This window comes from Salvelinus fontinalis, chromosome 31 (genome assembly GCF_029448725.1).
Source record: "Salvelinus fontinalis isolate EN_2023a chromosome 31, ASM2944872v1, whole genome shotgun sequence".
Classification (NCBI taxonomy): Eukaryota; Metazoa; Chordata; class Actinopteri; order Salmoniformes; family Salmonidae; genus Salvelinus; species Salvelinus fontinalis.
In genome coordinates this window covers 41,727,886-41,748,952 of record NC_074695.1, presented here as the reverse complement: position 1 = coordinate 41,748,952, position 21,067 = coordinate 41,727,886, and the positions used below count along the sequence as shown (strand labels likewise).

The window sequence follows — 21,067 nt, the reverse complement described above, 5'->3', positions numbered from 1 at the left end:
GTATGTGAAATCAAAGTTATAACAGCAAAGTTAGTGTGTGTATTTTACCGCTTTATTTTATCTCTTTACATTTTTTTATATTGCACTTTGCAACCCCATAATTATCTTTTCCAGGTGTTTGTTATGGTGCATCATGACAGAAAAATAGCCCTTTCATCTGTTTTTGGGATCTCAAATCTCATTGGTGGGTTACAAGCGCCAGCAAATCTCATTGGTGGGTTACAAGTGCCAGAGACGGATACAGTTTGACTGAAGTGAGACAGATGGACACCCGCTCAAAACTCAGGTCTTGAAGCATCTGTGACTATGCTGGTTTTAATTTATGATCTACCAGTTGTTTCACTCTTCTCTTAGCCAAACAATACACATGACATCATTGACCTATAGCATTCATTCATCAATTTCACCTGGCTGCTACTAGCTGCTGGTCTATTGAGGATATAAAGGCCGACACAGGAAAAGGCTGGAAGGCCCAAACATCAAGGATGATGAAGACGACGAAACACTGAATTCATTTGTACCTTAGCCCTCCTAGCTTGGATTTAGAGTCTTTGTGACAATACTGTTACTATGTGAAATCCCCATACAAACAAGAGAAGACTTAATTTGTACAAAAAAATAAATAAAATAACCAAAACATCAACAAAAGCTTCAGTATCAATATAAACCTTTTGTTCAAATGTAAAAAATAAATAAAATAATTATGCCTGAAACAGGAAAATACTTACAGTCCACTTACAGTACAAACTGTATAATATAATTATTTCCATAGTTACATTTTTGGGTCATAAATGGCAGGTTATTTTAGCATATTGTTCTATACTGTATACTGTACCTAATGTGTGATTGTTTTTTAACCAATATTACATTTGTGCTAGCCTAAGTGCCAGACTGTTTGTGCTCTCTTGCCAACTCCTTAGGGCGTTGTCTCGCCAAACATAGTCAGGCTACATTTGTGCTCCAAAAACAGATATTGTAACAATATCCTCCATATTTACTTGATTTTACTTCTGAGAGTTTGTGTCACAGTTTAGTGTAACATCCTTGTCGATAGCTCATGCTATCCCATTTCTGTGTTCTATATTGTAACAATAGAATCTTCTCATTCAGCCTGCTCTTTGGTAAACAAAGGTTAAGTAGGTTGCTACTCAAATCACTGCAATGGACATAGTTATGCATTAGACTGCAGTGTGCCTGTCCCGTGTCCTTCTCTCTGTTCTTTTACCTCTCAGCTCAACCCAGATCTCAAAGAACCTGTTTGCCCCTTTGAAAGGGTGCTGCAAGTAATTTGACCTCATGTTAGACTCAAAGTACAGCCCAAATATAGTACTACGATTTCAAGGGAATGCTGGAGGATCTCTCCAAAGTAAGGTAGTAAGGCTGTGTACACTAAGGCAGTGCTAAGGCAGTGCTAAGAAAACATTTGTATTATTCAAGCGTATGGTTTAACCCACTGCCCTAGCACCCCTCCTGGTGTGCCTCTGACTGCCACCAATGCGGCGAGCAGGAATTCACATGGTAAGATCCTTTTGGCCCAGTTCCTGGCCCAAATACTCCCTTGTTGTCCTTGACTTACTCTTCCATTTTCCTGCCCTTCTTCACGGTCCTCTTACAAGGTATGTAGTCAGGGTGTCTGCAGTGTCTGCAGTGACACTGAATCTGGTCCCAGATCACGCTCTTTCTCTCCCTCAGTCGTTGCCCTCCTCCTCGTCTGCCTGACCAGCTTTGCCCAGGCGCTGGAAGCAGTGGACCATAGAGGCCAGAAAGAAACTGGCTATGATGGCTACCACAGAGACGGAGATGCCCGAGAAGATGACTATGAGGATATCCGTGAGGGAGAGGTAGCCCCGGCACTCCCGGAAACTGGCCTCAGAGAGCAGACTCAGGGACATAAGACTCCCGTCCATGGGGAGGGAGCACTCCAACCCTTCCATACCTGAGAGGAGCGAGAGAGAGACAGAAAACAGTCTGGATCACAGTCACTCTATGGTCCAATCCCAAATAAACCCCAGCCTATACACATTGTAGATCTGAAATGAATTTAAATATATACAGTGTATTCGGAATGTATTCAGACCCCTTCCCTTTTCCCACATTTTATTACATTACAGCTTTATTCTAAAATTGATAAAATAATCTGCACACAATACCCCATAATGACAAAGTGAAAACAGGTTTTATAATTTTTTGAAAATGAAATACCTTGTTTACATAAGCATTCAGACCATTTGCTATGAGACTCGAAATTGAGCTCAGGTGAATCCTGTTTAAATTGATCATCCTTGAGATGTTTCTACAACTTGATTGGAGTCTACCTGTGGTAAATTCAATTGATTGGACATGATTTGGAAAGGCACACACCTGTCCATATAAGGTCCCACAGTTGACAGTGCATGTCAGAGCAAAAACCAAGCCATGAGGTCGAAGGAATTGTCTGTAGAGCTCAGAGACAGGATTGTGTCGAGGCACAGATCTGGGGCTACCCCAAATAAAATCTGCAGCATTGAAGGTCCCCAAGAACACAGTGGCCTCCATCATTCTGAAATGGAACCACCAAGACTTCCTAGAGCTGGCCACCCGGCCAAACTGGGCAATCGGGGGAGAAGGGCGTTGGTCAGGGATGTGACCAAGAACCCAATGGTCACTCTGACAGAGCTCCAGAGTTCCTCTGTGGAGATGGGAGAACCTTCCAGAAGGACAACCATCTCTGCAGCACTCCACCAATCAGGACTTTATGGTAGAGTGGCCAGACCGAAGCCACTCCTCAGTAAAAGGCACATGACAGCACACTCGATGTTTGCCCAAAGGCACCTAAAGGACTCTCAGACCATGAGGAGACTAGTCAGGATCGAGAGAAAGATGAACAGAGCAATGTACAGAGAGATCCTTGATGAAAACCTGCTCAAGAGCGCTCAGGACCTCAGAGTGGGGTGAAGGTTCACCTTTCAACAGGACAACGACCCTAAGCACACAGCCAAGACAACGCAGGAGTGGCTTCGGGACAAGTCTCTGAATGTCCTTGAGTGGCCCAGCCAGAGCCCGGACTTGAACCTGATTGAACATCTCTGGAGAGACCTGAAAATAGCTCCCCATCCAACCTGACAGAGCTTGAGAGGATCTGCAGAGAAGAATGGGAGCAACTCCCCAAATACAGGTGTGCCAAGCTTGTAGCGTCATACCCAAGAAGACTCGAGGCTGTAATCGCTGACAAAGCTGCTTCAACAAAGTACTGAGTAGAGGGTCAGAATACTTATGTAAATGTCATTTTTCAGTTTTTTATGTTTAATACATTCACAAACATTTCTAACCTGTGTTTGCTTTGTCATTATGGGGTATTGTGTGTAGATTAATGAGGGGAAACAACTATTGAATCCATTTTAGAATAAGGCTGTAATGTAACAAAATGTGGAAAAAGTCAAGGGGTCTGAATACTCTCTGAATGCACTGTAAGTATGGTAATAGCTTAACAGTGAAGGTAACAGCTACACTCTGCCCTGTATGTTTAGTGGCGTTTTCATCATATTGCATCTAGTAATTCCTTTCAGATCTAAATGTATGTTGGAGCTGACCTCTCTCTGATGACTGAATAAAAAGCCCACACAGGTGATTAGCTGTCTTGTCTGTTCACAGTACTGTTGAATAGCATGCTGACCATACAATTTGGAATGGCATGCATTGACCGTGGTTGAAATCCACCAAGAATGGCTAGTCTGTGATATCATCCTACTGTAACAGTGTAAGTGAGGACACTGCGAGACCAGATGGGTGCCATTGTTTTGCCTTACTGGAGCTATAGCCCAGTACGCATACAGTAGTAGCTACTATATTGTGTGTGTTCGTGTCTCATCATTTTCCACACCCATCGAATCACATCAAGTCCCAAAACCCCATTAATTTGATGTTTGTGTTTAGTTTTCCCTCTTATAATAGTGTAAAGTATCAAGTGTTGAATTTACTCACTGCAACAGAGAACCACATTGCCATAAATCAACACCTAACACTCCACAGGAATTTATGATTTTCTTTTAATAGCCATATAAATACATGTGCTTAGTGCCAGGCTGCGTTCCCTGTGTCGTCGTTTGGTGTGATTTAAAGAGCTTCACTAAGCACCTGTCACAGACACACGTAACTCATATTACATAATTCCTATATAAGGTTTTCCTTAGGAATTTCTCCAACTTTGCTTTATTCACCTCTCCAAGGCAAATATTAATTTGTGAAATGTCCATGTTGCAATCAGATTTATCTGATTTGGTTTATACAGAAGGAAGAGAGTAATTTACTCCAACCAGTGTGTTACTAGCAGACACCAGATCAACCGCTGGGTAATAATAGAACAGAGACAGATTTATTGAAACTGAAATACCTAAATATCTCATTTACATAAGTATTCACACCCCTGAGTCAATATATGTTAAAATCATATTTGGCAGAGATTACAGCTGTGAGTCTTTCTGGGTAAATTTCTAAGAGCTTTGCACTGTACAATATTTGCACATTATTCTTTTTTAATGTAACGGGTGACGCTCTCCTCATCCTCGGACGAGGTGAGGAGAGAGGGATCTGAAGACCAAAACGCAGGCTTTGGGAAATAAGCCATCTTTATTATACAATCTGATGGCAACACGAAACGAAACAAAACACTTTCAAACTACAAAACAAGAAAACGACGTTGAACGAAACCTGAACATAAACTTACATAACTAAACATAAACTTACGCACAGGAAACGGACGACATCGAAATGAAACGAAACAAACAAACGCTACAGTCCCATGTGGTACGAACGTACATACAGACATAGGAGACAATCACCCACAAACAAACAGTGAGAATGCCCTACCTAAATATGACTCTTAATTAGAGGCAAACGCAAACCACCTGCCTCTAATCAAGAGCCATACCAGGCAAACCGAAACCAACATAGAAACAGATAACATAGAATGCCCACCCAACCTCACGTCCTGACCAACTAACACACAAAAACTAACATAAATAGGTCAGGAACGTGACATTTAAATTCTTCATGCTCTGTCAAGTTGGCTGTTGATCATTGCTAGACAACCATTTTCAAGTCTTGCCCTAGGTTTTCAAGCTGATTTATTAAGTCAAAACTGTAACTAGGCCACTCAGGAACATTCAATGTTATCTTGGTAAGCAACTACAGTGTATATTTGGCCTTGTGTTTTAGGTTATTATCCTGCTGAAAGGTGAATTTGTCTCCCAGTGTCTGTTGGAAAGCAGACTGAACCAGGTTTTCCTATAGGAATTGTCCTATGCTTAGCTATATTATCTGTGTATTTTTGTCCTAAAAAAAACTCCCTAGTCCTTGCCGATGACAAGCATACCCATAACATGATGAAGCCACTACCATCCTTGAAAATATGAAGAGTGGTACTCAGTGATGTGTTGTGTTGGATTAGCCTCAAACAGCGCTTTGTATTCAGGACATAAAGTTCATTTCTTTGACACATTTTTTGCTGTTTTATTTTAGTGCGTTGTTACAAACAAGATGCATGTTTTGGAATATTTGTGTTCTGTACAGATTTTCTTATTTTCACTCTGTCATTTAGGTTAGTATTGTGGAGTAACTACAATGTTGTTGATCCATCCTCAGTTTTCTCCAACCACCGCCATTAAACTCTGTAACTGTTTTAAAGTCATAATTGGCCTCGGTGAAATCCCTAAGCGGTTTCTTCCTCTCCAGCTACTGAGTTAGAAAGGATAACTGTATCTTTGTAGTGACTGGGTGTTTTGATACACCATCCAACGTGTAATTAATATACAGTTGAAGTCGGAAGTTTACATACACTTAGATTGGAGTCATTAAAATTAGTTTTTCAACCACTCCACAAATATAGTTTTGGCAAGTCGGTTAGGACATCTACTTTGTGCATGACACAAGTAGTTTTTCCAACAATTGTTTACAGACAGATTATTTCACTTATAATTCACTGTATCACAATTCCAGTGGGTCAGAAGTTTACATACACTAAGTTGACTGTGCCTTTAAACAGCTTGGTAAATTCCAGAAAATGATGTCATGGCTTTGGAAGCTTCTGATAGGCTAATTGACATACTTTGAGTCAATTGGAGGTGTACCTGTGGATGTATTTCAAGGCCTACCTTCAAACTCAGTGCCTCTTTGCTTGACATCATGGGAAAATCTAAAGAAATCAGCCAAGCCCTCAGAAAAAAATTGTAGACCTCCACAAGTCTGGTTCATCCTTGGGAGCAATTTCCAAATGCCTGAAGGTACCACGTTCATCTGTACAAACAATAGTACACAAGTATAAACACTATGGGACTACGCAGCCGTCAAACCGCTCAGGGCGGAGATGCGTTCTGTCTCCTAGAGATGAACGTACTTTGGTGCGAAAAGTGCAACTCAATCCCAGAACAACAGCAAAGGACCTTGTGAAGATACTGGAGGAAACAGGTACAAAAGTATCTATATCCACAGTAAAATGAGTCCTATATGGACATAACCTGAAAGGCCGCTCATCAAGGAAGAAGCCACTGCTCCAAAACCGCCATAAAAAAGCCAGACTACGGGTTTGCAATTGCACATGGGGACAAAGATCGTACTTTTTTGGAGAAATGTCCTCTGGTCTGATGAAACAAAAATCTAACTGTTTGGCCATAATGACCATCGTTATGTTTGGTGGAAAAAGGGGTAGGCTTGCAAGCTGAAGAACACCATCCCAACTGTGAAGCACACCTTCAGCATCATGTTGTGGGGGTGCTTTGCTGCAAGAGGGACTGGTGCACTTAACAAAATATATGGCATCATGAGGAAAGAAAATGATGTGGATATATTGAAGCAACATCTCAAGACATCAGTCAGGAAGTTAAAGCTTAGTCGCAAATGGGTCTTCCAAATGGACAATGACCCCAAGCACACTTCCAAAGCTGTGGCAAAATGGCTTAAGGACAACAAAGTCAAGGTATTGGAGTGGCCATTACAAAGCCCTGACCTCAATCCTATAGAACACAGGTGTCAAACTCATTCCACGGGGGGCCGAGTATCTGCGGGTTTTCGCTCCTCCCTTATACTTGATTGATGAATTAACATCACTAATTAGTTAGGAACTCCCCACACCTGGTTGTCTAGGGCTTTATTGAAAGGAAAAACCAAAAACCTGCAGACACTAGGCCCTCCGTGGAATGAGTTTGACACCCCTGCTATAGAACATTTGTGGGCAGAACTGAAAAGTGTGTGCGAGCAAGGATGCCTACAAACCTGATTCAGTTACACCAGCTCTGTCAGGAGGAATGGGCCAAAATTCACCCAACTTATTGTGGGAAGCTTGTGGAAGGCTACTCGAAACATTTGACCCAAGTTAAACAATTTAAAGGCAATTCTACCAAATACTAATTGAGTGTATGTAAACGTCTGACACACTGGGAATGTGGTGAAATAAATAAAAGCTGAAATAGATCAGTCTCTCTACTATTATTCTGACATTTCACATTCTTGAAATAAAGTGGTAATCCTAACTGACCTAAAACAGGGAATTTTTACTAGGATTAAATGTCAGGAATTGTGAAAAACTGAGTTTAAATGTATTTGGCTAAGGTGTATGTAAACTTCTGACATCAACTGTAAGTTCACCATGCTCAAAGGGATATTCAATGTCTGCTTTTTTTATTTGAACTCATCTACCTATAGGTGCCCTTCTTTGTGAGGCATTGGTAAACCTGCCTGGACTTCGTGATTGAATCTGTTTGAAATTCACTGCTCGACCGAGGGACCTTACTGATAATTATATGTGTGGGGTACAGAGATGAGGTTGTCATTCAAAAACACTATTATTGCAAATACTGTAGAGTGAGTCCATGCAATTTATTTAGGCTTGGCATAACAAAGGGGTTGAATACTTATAGACTCAAGACATTTAAGGTTTTCACTTTTTATTAATTTGTAAAACTTTCTAAAAACATAATTATACTTTGACATTATGGATTATTGTTTGTTTGCCAGTGACACAAAATCTCCACTTAATCAATTTTAAATGCCGGCTGTAACCCAAAGAAAATGTGTAACAAGTCAGGGGATGTGAATACTTTCTGAAGGCACTGAATGTGAGAATGCTGTTCATTGACTACAGTTCAGCCTTCAACACTATTGTTCCCTCGAAGCTCGACACCAGGTTCAGAGCCCTGGGTCTGGACACCACCCTCTGCATCTGGATCCTGGACTTTTTGACTGGCAGACCACAAGCTGTGAGGATGGGCAACAACCCCTCCTCGACACTAACTCCTAACACAGGGGCCCCCCAGGGGTGTGTCCTCAGCCCTCTGCTGTACTACCTGTTCCCCCACGACTGTGTGGCTTTGCACAACACCAACTCCATCATCAAGTTTGCTGATGACACCACGATTGTAGGCATAATAACCAACAACGACGAGTCCTTCTCTAGGGAGGAGGTAAGCGAAATGGCATTGTGGTGCCAGGACACCAACTCTCACTCAACGTCAGCAAATCAAAAGAGTTGATTGTTGACTTCAAGAAGCAGAGGAGGAAACATGCCCGATCCATATCAACAGGACTGCAGTAGAAAGAGTCAGCAGTTTTAAGTTCCTCGGCGTCCACAGCACCGAGGACTTGACATGGACCAACTACAACATCACTCTTGACAAGAGGGTGTAACAGTGTCTCCACTTCATAAGGCAACTGAAGAAATCTCTTCTCCAAATACTACCGCTGCACCAACGATAGCGTCTCGACTGGTTGTATCACATCCTGGTAAGGGAATTGCTCCATCCACAACCGCAAGGCCCTCTAGCGGGTGATGAAGACCGTGCTCCCACCCATCCAGGATATCTACTCGAAACTGTGCCTGAGGAAGGGCCGCAGCATCATCAAGCACCCCAAACAGCCCAGCCACATGCTGTTCACTCCCTTACTGTCGGGAAGACGGTATCAGAGCATCGGGTCTGATAACAACAGGCTCAGAGACAGTTTCTATCTACAATACATCAGACTGCTGAACACTTGAACTGGACTGACCACCTGCACTGACTCTCCGCACTTTAGCACTCATGCACTCACTCACACACCCACCCACCCACGCACGCACACACACACACACACACACACACACACACACACACACACACACACACACACACACACACACACACACACACACACACACACACACACACACACACACACACACACACACACACACACACACACACACACACACACACACACACATCACAACTGCTTCTACCAGACTCCTATTATTATTGATAAATAATGCACAATTAAACACCTTCCAACCAATCCCCCCTTCCGCAAAACATGTGTAAATATTGGACTATAAATTGTGCCTTCCTATATTATACTTATGCAAAAAATATATATATATTCTACTGAGCCATTTACTATGTTCGTGTTCTTATCTTTTACTATTTTTTATTGTTGTTGCATTGTCAAGAAGGAACCAGAAAGTAAGCATTTCGTTGGATGGTGTATGCCATGTGTATCCTGTATATACGACTAATAAAAACTTGAAACTTTAAATTATTGCAAGAGAAAAACAGAAGTGTGCAGAACAAGAAATAGACTTATGTTTGCACTCTGGTGATTAATATTTGCACTCTGGGGATTACATATCATACCAGAATAAAATCAAATAATAAACAGATAATAATGGAACAGAACCAAATTATCTGATCAAATTGAAATTATGAAGAGAAATAGATTATACTGTGGATTATTTAGCTTAAGGGGCATCAATGGGGCTCTGGTTTCCTAGTAAAATAACTCAATCTATTCCACTAATGTACTAATCAGAATTATATATATTTTTTTTATCAATCTGTATTAGCTGTTTTTGTAAGAAGAATTCAATATAAAACAATCATCTAAATCACATATGGTGTACCTCAGTCATGATAATAAAGGCAGTTTCGGATGCTTCCATTTTGGCATGCCTGTGTTTGTAGCTGCTGTGGTCAGCAGTCAGAACACATCATTATCAAGTGTGTGTGCGTGTGTGTGCGTGTGTGCGTGTGTGTGTGTGTGCGTGTGTGCGTGTGTGCGTGTGTGTGCGTGTGTGTGCGTGTGTGTGCGTGTGTGTGCGTGTGTGTGTGTGTGTGTGTGTGCGTGTGCGTGTGCGTGTGCGTGTGCGTGTGCGTGTGCGTGTGCGTGTGTGTGTGCGTGCGTGTGTGTGTGTGTGTGTGTGGTGAGTCACAGTCAGACCAGAAGGGGTTTTCCACATGCGGAAAGATTCAGTGACCTCATCGCTCTGTGATATTCCAGTCACGTGGCTCTCCTCTCATCTCACCATGCAGCACAACAAGCTCAGCCCAGACACTGGCTGTCCTGCTCTCTCTTTCTCTGTCTCTGTCTCTGGCTCTATCTGTGGAGAGGACCAGAATGCTAAATTGCAAATAGATGGAGAGAGTCTGTATGGTCTCGGTGTTGGTGGTGATGGGTTTGGGGGTTGAGGTTGAGGGTTGAGTAACATAATGCCTACATTGTCTGACGCTGCCTATAAAATCAAATTGTATGTGTCACATACACCGAATACAACAGGTGTAGACCTTACAGCGAAATGCTTACTTACAAGCCCTTAACCAACAATGCTTTAAGAAGTTTTAAGAAAAAAATAGACAAGTAGAAAATAATTAAACAGCAGCAGTAAAATAACAATAATGAGGCTATATACAGAGGGTACCGGTACAGAGTCAATGTGCTGGGGCACCGGTTAGTTGAGGTAATTGAGGTAATATACATGTAGGTAGAGTTAAAGTGACTATGTGAAGACACTTGCCAGTTGGTCTGCGCATGCTCGGATTACACGTCCTGGTAATTTGTCTGGCCCTGCGGCCTTGTGAATGTTGAACTGTTTAAAGGTCTTACTCACATCGGCTGCGGAGAGCATGATCACACAGTCGTCCAGAACAGCTGATGCTCTCATGCATGCTTCAGTGTTACTTGCCTCGAAGCGAGCAAAGAAATAATTTAGTTTGTCTGGTCGGCTTGTGTCAGTGAGCAGCTCTCGGCTGTGCTTCCATTTGTAGTCTGTAATAGTTTGCAAGCCCTGCTATATCTGATGAGCGTCGAATCCGGTGTAGTACGACACGATCTTAGTCCTGTATTGATGCTTTGCCTGTTTGATGGTTCGTCAGAGGGTATGCGGGATTTCTTATAAGCTTCCGGGTTAGAGTCCCGCTCCTTGAAAGCGGCAGCTCTACCCTTTAGCTCAGCACGGATGTTGCCTGTAATCCATGGCTTCTGGTTGGGGTATGTACGTACGGTTAATGTGGGGACAACGTCATCGATGCACTTGTTGATGAAGCCAGTGACTGATGTGGTGTACTCCTCAATGCCATCGGAAGAATCCCAGAACATATTCCAGTCTGTGCTAGCAAAACAGTCCTGTAGCTTAGCATCTGCTTCATATGACAACTTTCTTATTGACCGAGTCATTGGTGCTTCCTGCTTTAGTTTTTGCTTGTAAGCAGGAATCAGGAGGACAGAATTTTGGTCAGATTTGCCAAATGGAGGGCGAGGGAGAGCTTTGTACACGTCTCTGTGTGTGGAGTATAGGTGGTCTAGAGTGTTTTCTCCTTTGGTTGCACATGTAACATGCTGGTAGAAATTAAGTAAAAGAAAAATTTGAGTTTGCCTGCATTAAAGTCCCCGGCCACTAGGAGCGCTGCCTCTGAATGAGCGTTTTCCTGTTTGCTTACGGCCGTATACAGCTCATTGAGTGAGCTTTAAGTGACAGAATCGGTTTGTGGTGGTATATAGACAGCTATGAAAAATACAGATGAAAACTCTCTTGGTAAATAGTGTGGTCTACAGCTTATCATAAGATACTTTACCTCAGGCGAAAAAAACCTTGATACTTTGTGCACCATCTGTTTACAAATACAGTATACATAGACCACCACCCCTTGTCTTAACAGAGGTCGCTGTTCTATCCTGCCAAAAAAGCTTAAAACCTGCCAGCTGTATGTTATTCATGTCATCGTTCAGCCACGACTCAGTGAAACATAAGATATTACAGTTTTTAATGTCCTGTTGGTAGGATATACACTACCTTTCAAAAGTTTGGGGTCACTTAGAAATGTCCTTGTTTTTGAAAGAAAAGCACATTTTTTGTCCATTTTTTTGTCCATCAAATTGATCAGGATGTCACGACTTCCGCTGAAGTCGGTCCCTCTCCTTGTTCAGGCAGTGTTTGGCGGTCGACGTCACCGGCCTTCTAGCCACCGCCGATCCACTTTTAATTTTCCATTTGTTTTGTCTTTGTTTTACACACCTGATTTCAATCCCACAATTACTGTTTCATTATTTAACCCCCTGTTCCCCCATGTTTTTTTGTGAGTGATTGTTTATTGTATTTTCGGTCTGTCATGCTGTGCGTGTATTTGTTGCTTTGTATATTTTACATTTTGAGTAAAAGTACGTTGATTACTCATATCTGCTGTCCTGCGCCTGACATCTGCTGTCCTGCGCCTGACATAGACATTGTTAATGTTGTAAATTACTATTGTAACTGGAAACAGCAGATTTTTTCTGGAATATCTACATAGGCCCATTATCAGCAATCATCACTCCTGTGTTCCAATGGCACGTTGTGTTAGCTAATCCAAGGTTTATCATTTTAGAAGGCTAATTAATCATTAGAAAACCCTTTTGCAATTATGTTAGCACAGCTGAAACTGTTGTCCTGATTAAAGAAGCAATAAAACTGGCCTTCTTTAGACTAGTTGAGTATCTGGAGCATCAGCATTAGTGGGTTTGATTACAGGCTCAAAATGGCCAGAAACAAAGACATTTCTTCTGAAACTCGTCAGTCTATTCTTATTCTGAATGGCTATTCCATGCGAGAAATTGCCAATCCCTTTACAAAACAGCGAAAACTGTCTCTAACCAGAACGGGGTGAGTAATCGCTGTCCTGATATCTAGAAGCTCTTTTCGGTCATAAGACACAGTGGCAGAAACATTATGTACAAAATAAGTTACAAATAACGCGAAAAAACATACATATTAGCACAATTGGTTACGGGATCACAAAACGGCAGCCATCTCCTTCGGCTCCATTCTCATATAAACCTAAAAATGTCAACAAAACACTGCATCATATCTGACATGAGTATGCATAGTATCTTATATCAGTGTGATTACAGTTGCCATGCTGCTATAGAGTTGGCATTATATGTTTGTTTGTGTATACGTTTGTGTATGTCCAGTGGCGTGTATTCATGGAAGCCAAGGAAAGCCAGACATCCCCCAAAAATTGACAAGGAAACAAAACATACAAGAATCATTTTGCTTTCGTCTCTCCGTGTTTCATAAATTTCCTTCAATTTGCAGAGGCTGAATGTACCGTATATCATCGGAGAAAGCATCCAAGCGAGCAAAACAGCGTCCCTCTATCCTAGTATGTGTAGCAAATCTATCTCATGCTGTCTGGTCAAAAAGAGTACGACATTGTTGCCACCCGTAGCATTGAATGCAAGAGAAGCCAGCGAGCATTTGTCCTCCCTTGATAAAAATAAATAAATGATAATATCCAATCAGTGTTGGCGCACCAAAAAAAAAGTGTCAAGAGAAGCCGGTTTGGATTTGGCTTCAGACCAATCACATCAAAACCAAACGTCATTGACAGGAGAAAACTTTTGTTATTGTTACATCTCGTTGTGTTGTTGTCCTCCAGTGGCTAGCTAGCTAGCTAAAATCGTTCCTTTCCTAAATTAATCATGAATGGAGATAGGGATTTGGACTTGTGGTTTTACTTAATTCTCCGTACTGGCCAATGATTATAACAGCGATTCTGATCCAACCATAAATTCATACATTGTGCCCCTGGCCTGAGAGGATGGAAGTATGTATGCTAATGTTAACTAGCTGGCCTACTGCATTATTGCCCATGAAAGGAAGTTAGGCTAACGAGCAACATTTTAGCCAGGTAGCCTAGGACAACAAAAACTAAAAGCGTGTATGGTATGACAGACTCATAGACCGTTTAGGCAACATGAAAGAGAAGGATGGCATTGGCGTTTCTCTACAAGTAGGGTGAGTCAACATGTTTTTTCTATTTGCATGCACGCGTTTACTCACGCACACACGCACACGCACACGCACGCACGCACGCACACACACACACACACACACACACACACACACACACAGAAATCAGTGCCATGGACAGCCACATCATGTTTAGCTTACGTTGATTGGACTAAATCGTTTTTGGTATCTTTTTAGTCATTGTTTCAGACTAAGCTTAGGTGATTTGATGATGTTGAAATATTGAAGTTGATATGGTGCTGGAATAGTGGAGGCAGCTTCTGTTTTCTTAGGGACTTCTGGTAACTCTCTGTGGTTCTAAATCAATAGCTGTTAATTAGTCCGAAAATGTTGTAAACATTACCTTGCTTGACCATGCTGTAGGTCATGTAATTGTTTGTTTAATACAATATGTTTTGTGGACTTCCCTGAACAGATGTTGCTCTCTGGTTTTGTAATGGAACAAATGTGTGGTTGAATTTATTCTGCTACTGTGTCTTCTTGTTGTCTCGACCTTAGCCTATACTGTATACCACGGTGCCAAATAACTGACAGGTTATAGAGCAAACAACGCAATTATCACAACACATACAGTGCCTTTGGAAAGTAGTCAGACCACTTGATTTTTTCAACATTTTGTTACGTTACAGCCTTATTCTAAAATTGATTAAATTTAAAAAATCCTCAGCGATCTACACACAATAGCCCACAATGACAAAGCAAAAACAAGTTTTTAGAGAGATTTGCAAATTTATTAAAAATAAAAACAGATCTGAGGAAGGGTACCAAAACATGTCTGTGGCTTTGAAGTTCCCGAAGAACACAGTGGCCTCCATCATTCTTAAATGGAAGAAGTTTGTAACCATAAAGACTCTTCTAGAGCTGGCCGCCCGGCCAAACTGGGCAATCGGGGGGGAAGGGCCTTGGTCAGGGAGGTAAGCAAGAACCCGATGGTCACTCTGACAGAGTCCGGAACCTCCTGAGACAGTCTACGGTCCAGAACCTCCTGAGACGGTCTACGGTCCGGAACCTCCTGAGATGGGCTACGGTCCGGAACCTCCTGAGACGGTCTACGGTCCGGAACCTCCTGAGACGGGCTACGGTCCGGAACCTCCTGAGATGGTCTACGGTCCGGAACCTCCTGAGACGGTCTACGGTCCGGAACCTCCTGAGACGGTCTACGGTCCGGAGCCTCCATCGACGGTCCCCGGTCCGGGGTCTCCAGCGACGGTCCCCGGTCCGGGGTCTCCAGCGACAGTTCCCGGTCCGGGGTCTTCAGCGACGATCCCCAGTCCGGGGCCTCTAGTGACGAGCTGCAGTCTAGAGTCTTCAGCGACGAGCTGGAGTCCAGAGCCTCCGGCGATGATCCACGGTCCGGTTCCACAAAAGCGGAGGGATCAGCGTAAGGAGGGGGGGCTGCGTCCAGAAGCGGAGCCGCCACCGAGGGTAGATGCCCACCCGGACCCTCCCCTATAGGTTCAGGTTTGCGGCCGGGAGTCCGCACCTTTGGGGGGGTACTGTCACGCCCTGACCTTAGATATCTCTGTTTTTCTATATATTTTGGTTAGGTCAGGGTGTGACTAGGGTGGGTACTCTCGTTTTTGTATGTCTAGGGTTTTTGTATGTCATCTAGGGTTTTTGTATGTTTATGTTGGCCTGATATGGTTCCCAATCAGAGACAGCTGTTTATCGTTGTCTCTGATTGGGTATCATATTTAGGTAGCCATTTTCCCCATTGTCAGTTGTGGGATCTTGTCTATGTCTAGTTGCCTGTCTGCACTAGTCGTATAGCTTCACGTTTCGTTGGTTGGTTTTGTTGTTTTTGTTAAGTGTTTCATTCAGTAAAGAGAATGTACGCATACCATGCTGCGCCTTGGTCTCATCGTTACGACGATCATGACAGGTGTGGCACGCTTGTAGCGTCATACCCAAGAAGACTCGATGCTGTAATCGCTGCCAAAGGTGCTTCAACAAAGTACTGAATAAAGGGTCTGAATACTTATGTAAAATATTTGTCAATGTGGGGTATTGTGTGTAGATTGATGAGGGAAAAAAACGATTTAATCGATTTTAGAATAAGGCTGTAACATAACAAAATGTGGAAAAAGTCAAGAGGTCTGAAGACTTTCCCGGAGGCACTGTAGATTGTAATATGGCTATTTTGGGGGGTGAGGGGGGGGGGGCTTGGCCTCCCTGGTGATTTTACCCACGCACCGTGTGTCACTCGCAGAGCGATGGAGTATCTTTTACAGTGATGGAACATTAATCTAGATAATGTCAGTGTCAATGGCATGCTGTCATCAGTATTAAATTAAATGTAGTTGTGAATAATAGATGCTGATTGTTCATCCTTGACCTATGCTGTAGTGTGATTACACACATCACCCTACAGGCACCATCGTGAAATATCCTCAGTGAATGTGTCTTAAACGGGCACTCTGCAGTTCAAACATAAACAGAGTAGTTATATTCTTCAAGAATCAATTGGTATATTCATTTACAAGTTAAAAAAAACATATGTGCCAATTGCAGTTGCCTCTTTATCTGAGCTTTGTTGCATCTTGTTGATACAGTACCTGAGAGTACACTAGGCTTCAATGTGTCTATTCATGTTCTCAAATACTTAACAGATCAAGACAACCTCAATCAGGATCTGACAGAGCAATGTCCCTGACAGCAAAGTTGGGAAAATAAAGATGTTACTGTTTGGGTCAGTGAAATTACGGTGTCCAATGAAATTACAGTGTCCAAGAGAAAATTACGTTTTTGACTTATCCCACAAACCCAGTGACTGGGCTTGAATGAATGGCTCTGTGGAAGTGTCCAGTTCAGCAAGTGGTCCATTATTCCGTGCCCTTCATTCTCCAGTTTGTTCAGAGCTGTAGTTCACACAAGAACATTGATTGTGATTTCCCTCAGAGAGTCAGGAATTGAGTAATCAGTGAGTTAAGGTCTCGTTTAGCCATCAAAGCTCCATTTCTTCCTAGTGTATACATTCCGATCTATGTTTCTAGTCTGCCTCCTTGTCAGAATGATGAAAAGATTATCATGGCATTCAACGAGTTTCTCCCAAAGGCAATGGGAAGGAGTAAGTCTGCCTGTGTGTCAAATATACTGTACAACCCACATGTCCTTTAGGTCAACATACAGTAGAGGTTTTCTATGGTTAGCCCTATTAAAGGTGCTAAACCAGGTATAAGGCCAGAGCCTACAGTTGCTAAGGCCTATAGAAGAGCATGTAGGAAGCACCATAGTGTTGGTGTGTATATGTGTCGGTGCTCACTGAAAACTAGGTGTTAATGTGCCCCCAAATCATTTTGTTACTATAACCTGGAGTCCAGGGCACAGCTATTGAAATGAAATCCACTGTGAAGATTGCCAATGTGCCAATTCGACCAATTGATATGATCCATAGAACACCGTGTTGCTTTGATTAGCGTACTGTAATAACATAGGGTGTGCCTCAAATGGCACCCTATTCCTTATAAAACCCTGGTCAAAAGTAGTGCACTATAAAGGGGAAAGGGTACCATTTTGGAATGTACCCACATAGCTTACTTCAATAGAGGCCCTAATTCCAGCTGACATTGCTGTACCTCATTTGTATGGCCCTTAATACACATGTAGGAGGGTGAAGTAGCACGAGCCTAGCTCTCTTGGGAAGCAGTTCATATGTAAATATGGAGTTGGACTTCCACTCACAGAGCGTTTGCTCAGGTCAGAGCTCACCATAACATTGGAGCGCCGGAGAATGAGAGTGAGCATATACTGCGTGCAATAACCTGCCAGCACTGCAAACAAGGAAGAGTTATGTAGACAATACCCTCACTGTCTATAAATATGGCAACACCACAAAGTGTGGATCAGAAGCTATATGTAATGCTTATTGTCTGTAATTACATAAACAATGCAGCTATATTATGATCTATCAAGTGATTCCGATCCTATTGAATTTGATTCCCTGGCCTCACATCTTTTTCATCTTGAAGATCTTACATGTGATCTACCCACTCGATATTTTGGTGGACACACTCTTCGGAAAAAAAAGGTGCTATCTAGAACCTCTAGAAGGTTTAATTGGCTGTCCCCATAGGATAACCCTTTGAAGAACCCTGCTTGTGTGTGTGTAAGAAAATAAGAAAATATTACTACAAATAAGTAAAGTACAAAACACACACACACACTCTCTCCCCATGTTCTAAAATCCCAAAAAGGAGACTGTTTATTGACCCTATCCAGGTTTCATACTCAAAAACTATACGCACATGCACACGCACACAATCTGAGAACACACTCTAATGAGGCATATGGTTCATTCATTATTCAGACACAATCTGGTATCTGTAATCTGGGACCCTCCACTGGCCTTCCAGAATTATCTTCTCTCTTTCTAATGCTTATCAAGATGTTTCAGAGTGATCTTATGACAGCATTGAAGTGTCCATATCCATACCGAACTATCAGCAGTATGAGCAACAAACTGCACATGAAATAAACGATGATGAGGTTGTTAGCCAATAGCTCTTTACTCTATATTAGACACTTGAAAATAAAGAGGAGGAACCATATTTGTATACATACAGTGTAGAGATATTTCATACTAACCACTGTTATGCACGTTACGTTATCTGTCTTTCAGTGTACTGTGCAATTTTGGATTCTAATTCTATAACCGATTGGCTTATGGTATGATAGTGAGTTGTTTGAATCAGAAACGAGTGGGCTGACAAAATAGTGGTTTTATATGTCCTAGCATGTTAAAGCAAATATGTGCTGTTAAGCAGCTTACATACCCGTTGGAAGCTTGTGGCGGTTCTCCATCAGCCACACAAAGAGTTTAGCAAAGTGACAGTTGCACACCCAGGGGTTGCCCTCCAGGCGCAGCACCCGGAGTGAGGTTAGGGGCTCCAGCACCCCCACGTCCAGCCCCTGCAGGCCGTTTCTCTCCAGCTCCAGCACACGCAGCGAGGTTAGGCCCAGGAAAGCGTCCTCCTCCACTAGACTAAGATAGGGGTTGTTCCCCAGCCGCAACTTAATCAGGCTCCTGGACTCTCCAAAGGTCTCTGACTGGATCTCTGTCAGGTTGTTGCTGCCCAGGTCCAGGAAGACCAGGCGGGACGATGTGCTGAGGGTGCCAGGCTCCAGCCCAGACAGAGAGTTATTCCTCAGGTCCAGGTAGACCAGGTCGCTGTACAGAACCAGGAAATCCGAGGGGATCAAGGGAATCCAGTTGTCAGAGAGCAGGAGGCGCCGGACGTCCAGGGGGATGGGGCTTGGGAGGCGGGTGAGACCTTGGCCCTGGCAGTCCACGGTGTGGTGGTCTGGACACAGGCAGCTGGACGGACAGTTGTGGCCCCGAGTCAGCAAGGTGGAAGAGAGCAAGGCAAGGAAAGGCTGAAGCCAGTTAATGCATGGTAACATTGTCAAGGGGGTAAGAGGGAGAGTAGGACTTTAGGTAGGGTAGGGGAGGGGGAGGTTGGGAGGAAGGGGGCACAGGACAGGAGAGGGCACGGGGGGTGGGTAGAGATCAAGAGGTGGGAGATTAAGGAAGGGGAGGGGGAAGCAGAAGGAGGAAAGGAGTCAATGTCCTGGCGCTGGCATCTTTCTTCCGCTTGGTGTATAATCTACAAAGGCCCGGCCATCGAGTGGCAAGAGAGATGCGGAACAGTGTTTTCCAGGAGATCATGTAGCAAGCGGTCTGTATCGAATAGCAGCCTGCTGGCTTTGAGGGAATAAGGGGAGGAGTGAGAGAGCGGGATTGAGTGAGAAAGAGGGAGGGGGGGGTGTGGATTAACACAGAGGTAAATAGCAACTAGCGAACCAGAGACACGCTGGGGAGGGGGTGTGTGGGGGTCGAGGGACGGAGGGCGGTAGGGTAAGCCAGGAGGGGGTGTGAACTTGTAGTAGGGTCGCCCCTCAGAACAGTTAACGAGTGACGCCGTCTGTGAGTCAAAAGAAGAATATCACGTGAGTATCTTAGCATTGGAAGGCTAGACTCACTTAAAACATGGGTGTTTGTATCCAACCGTTTGCCTCTTCTTCTTGTGCTCAGAAGCTACCGTCAGTGGCTCGCTGTCCAATTGACATCACATTCACAACTCACATGTTGCATTTCGCATTTCGCTATACTCGCAATAACATCCACTAACCATGTGTATGTGACCAATACATTTGATTTGATTTGATGATGTCAAATGGCTCCCAGAATCCCTGGAGGAAAATCATCCTGACGACTCCTGACCGTGAACCTCGGGAATCATCATCATATACGTCTCCTCCTCATCTGTCCTCTGCCTCCCTGTGCTGCACGATCCAGCCATCCCAGCTCCGTTGCCATAACAACATGCTCTAAACATCCACCGTGGCGTGAAGCCGCCTGTTCGGCACAGACGAATGTACTGAAAGTGTCATATTGAGGAATGCCATCACTTGACAGCTTGCCACAGCGGCATGATGCATTTGTCTCGTGCCTTCACTGAACAAGCTGAATGGCTGTCTCATACCATACACATCCACCACAGTACCTTTAATGCACTATATCCTAGAAATAGAAATACACTATACATCCACTACAGTTTAACACATCCACTGCAAAAGCCCAGTGGTCCTCAGAAATACTTGACCTTACACTAAGCAGTATGTTCCCAATTGCAGTTACCAACAGCAGCTGATTTGGCAGCTGTTTTTGTTGCCATGCTATTTAGCTGCATGCTACAGTAGTCAGACATGATGTCCCCAGACAACAGTTACGGAAACGGAATGCGTGCTAGTATGTCCTCCGAAAGCATTTCCTGGTACATGAAACACAGACCAATGAAATGACCATCAGTTTACACGGCAGCTTTGACCTATGGAAAAGAGCTAAACATGACAGAGATGTTGGCAAATCCTCTGAAAAGCCTCACATATCAAAATGGATACTAAGAGGGGTAGATTCCAATGAATCCCAGGAATGGACTTGCACAGATTCAGTAGGATTTTGTATGTGCCTAGTCCTAATGTCTTGTTCCTTTTTTTACAGTT

At 43.3% G+C, this 21,067-nt stretch overlaps 1 protein-coding gene across 1 annotated transcript; it reads right to left on the bottom strand.

Annotated features, from left to right (window-relative positions):
- On the bottom strand, window positions 1-20,415 carry LOC129830272 (leucine-rich repeat-containing protein 38-like). The gene is made up of 2 exons (XM_055892727.1): window positions 18,838-20,415; window positions 1-1,936 (listed from the first exon to the last, which is right to left on the bottom strand). The coding sequence occupies exons 1-2, from the start codon at window positions 19,463-19,465 to the stop codon at window positions 1,689-1,691; spliced, it is 876 nt and encodes a 291-aa protein (XP_055748702.1). The 5' UTR covers window positions 19,466-20,415; the 3' UTR covers window positions 1-1,688.
- Window positions 20,416-21,067: the final 652 nt, after the last annotated feature.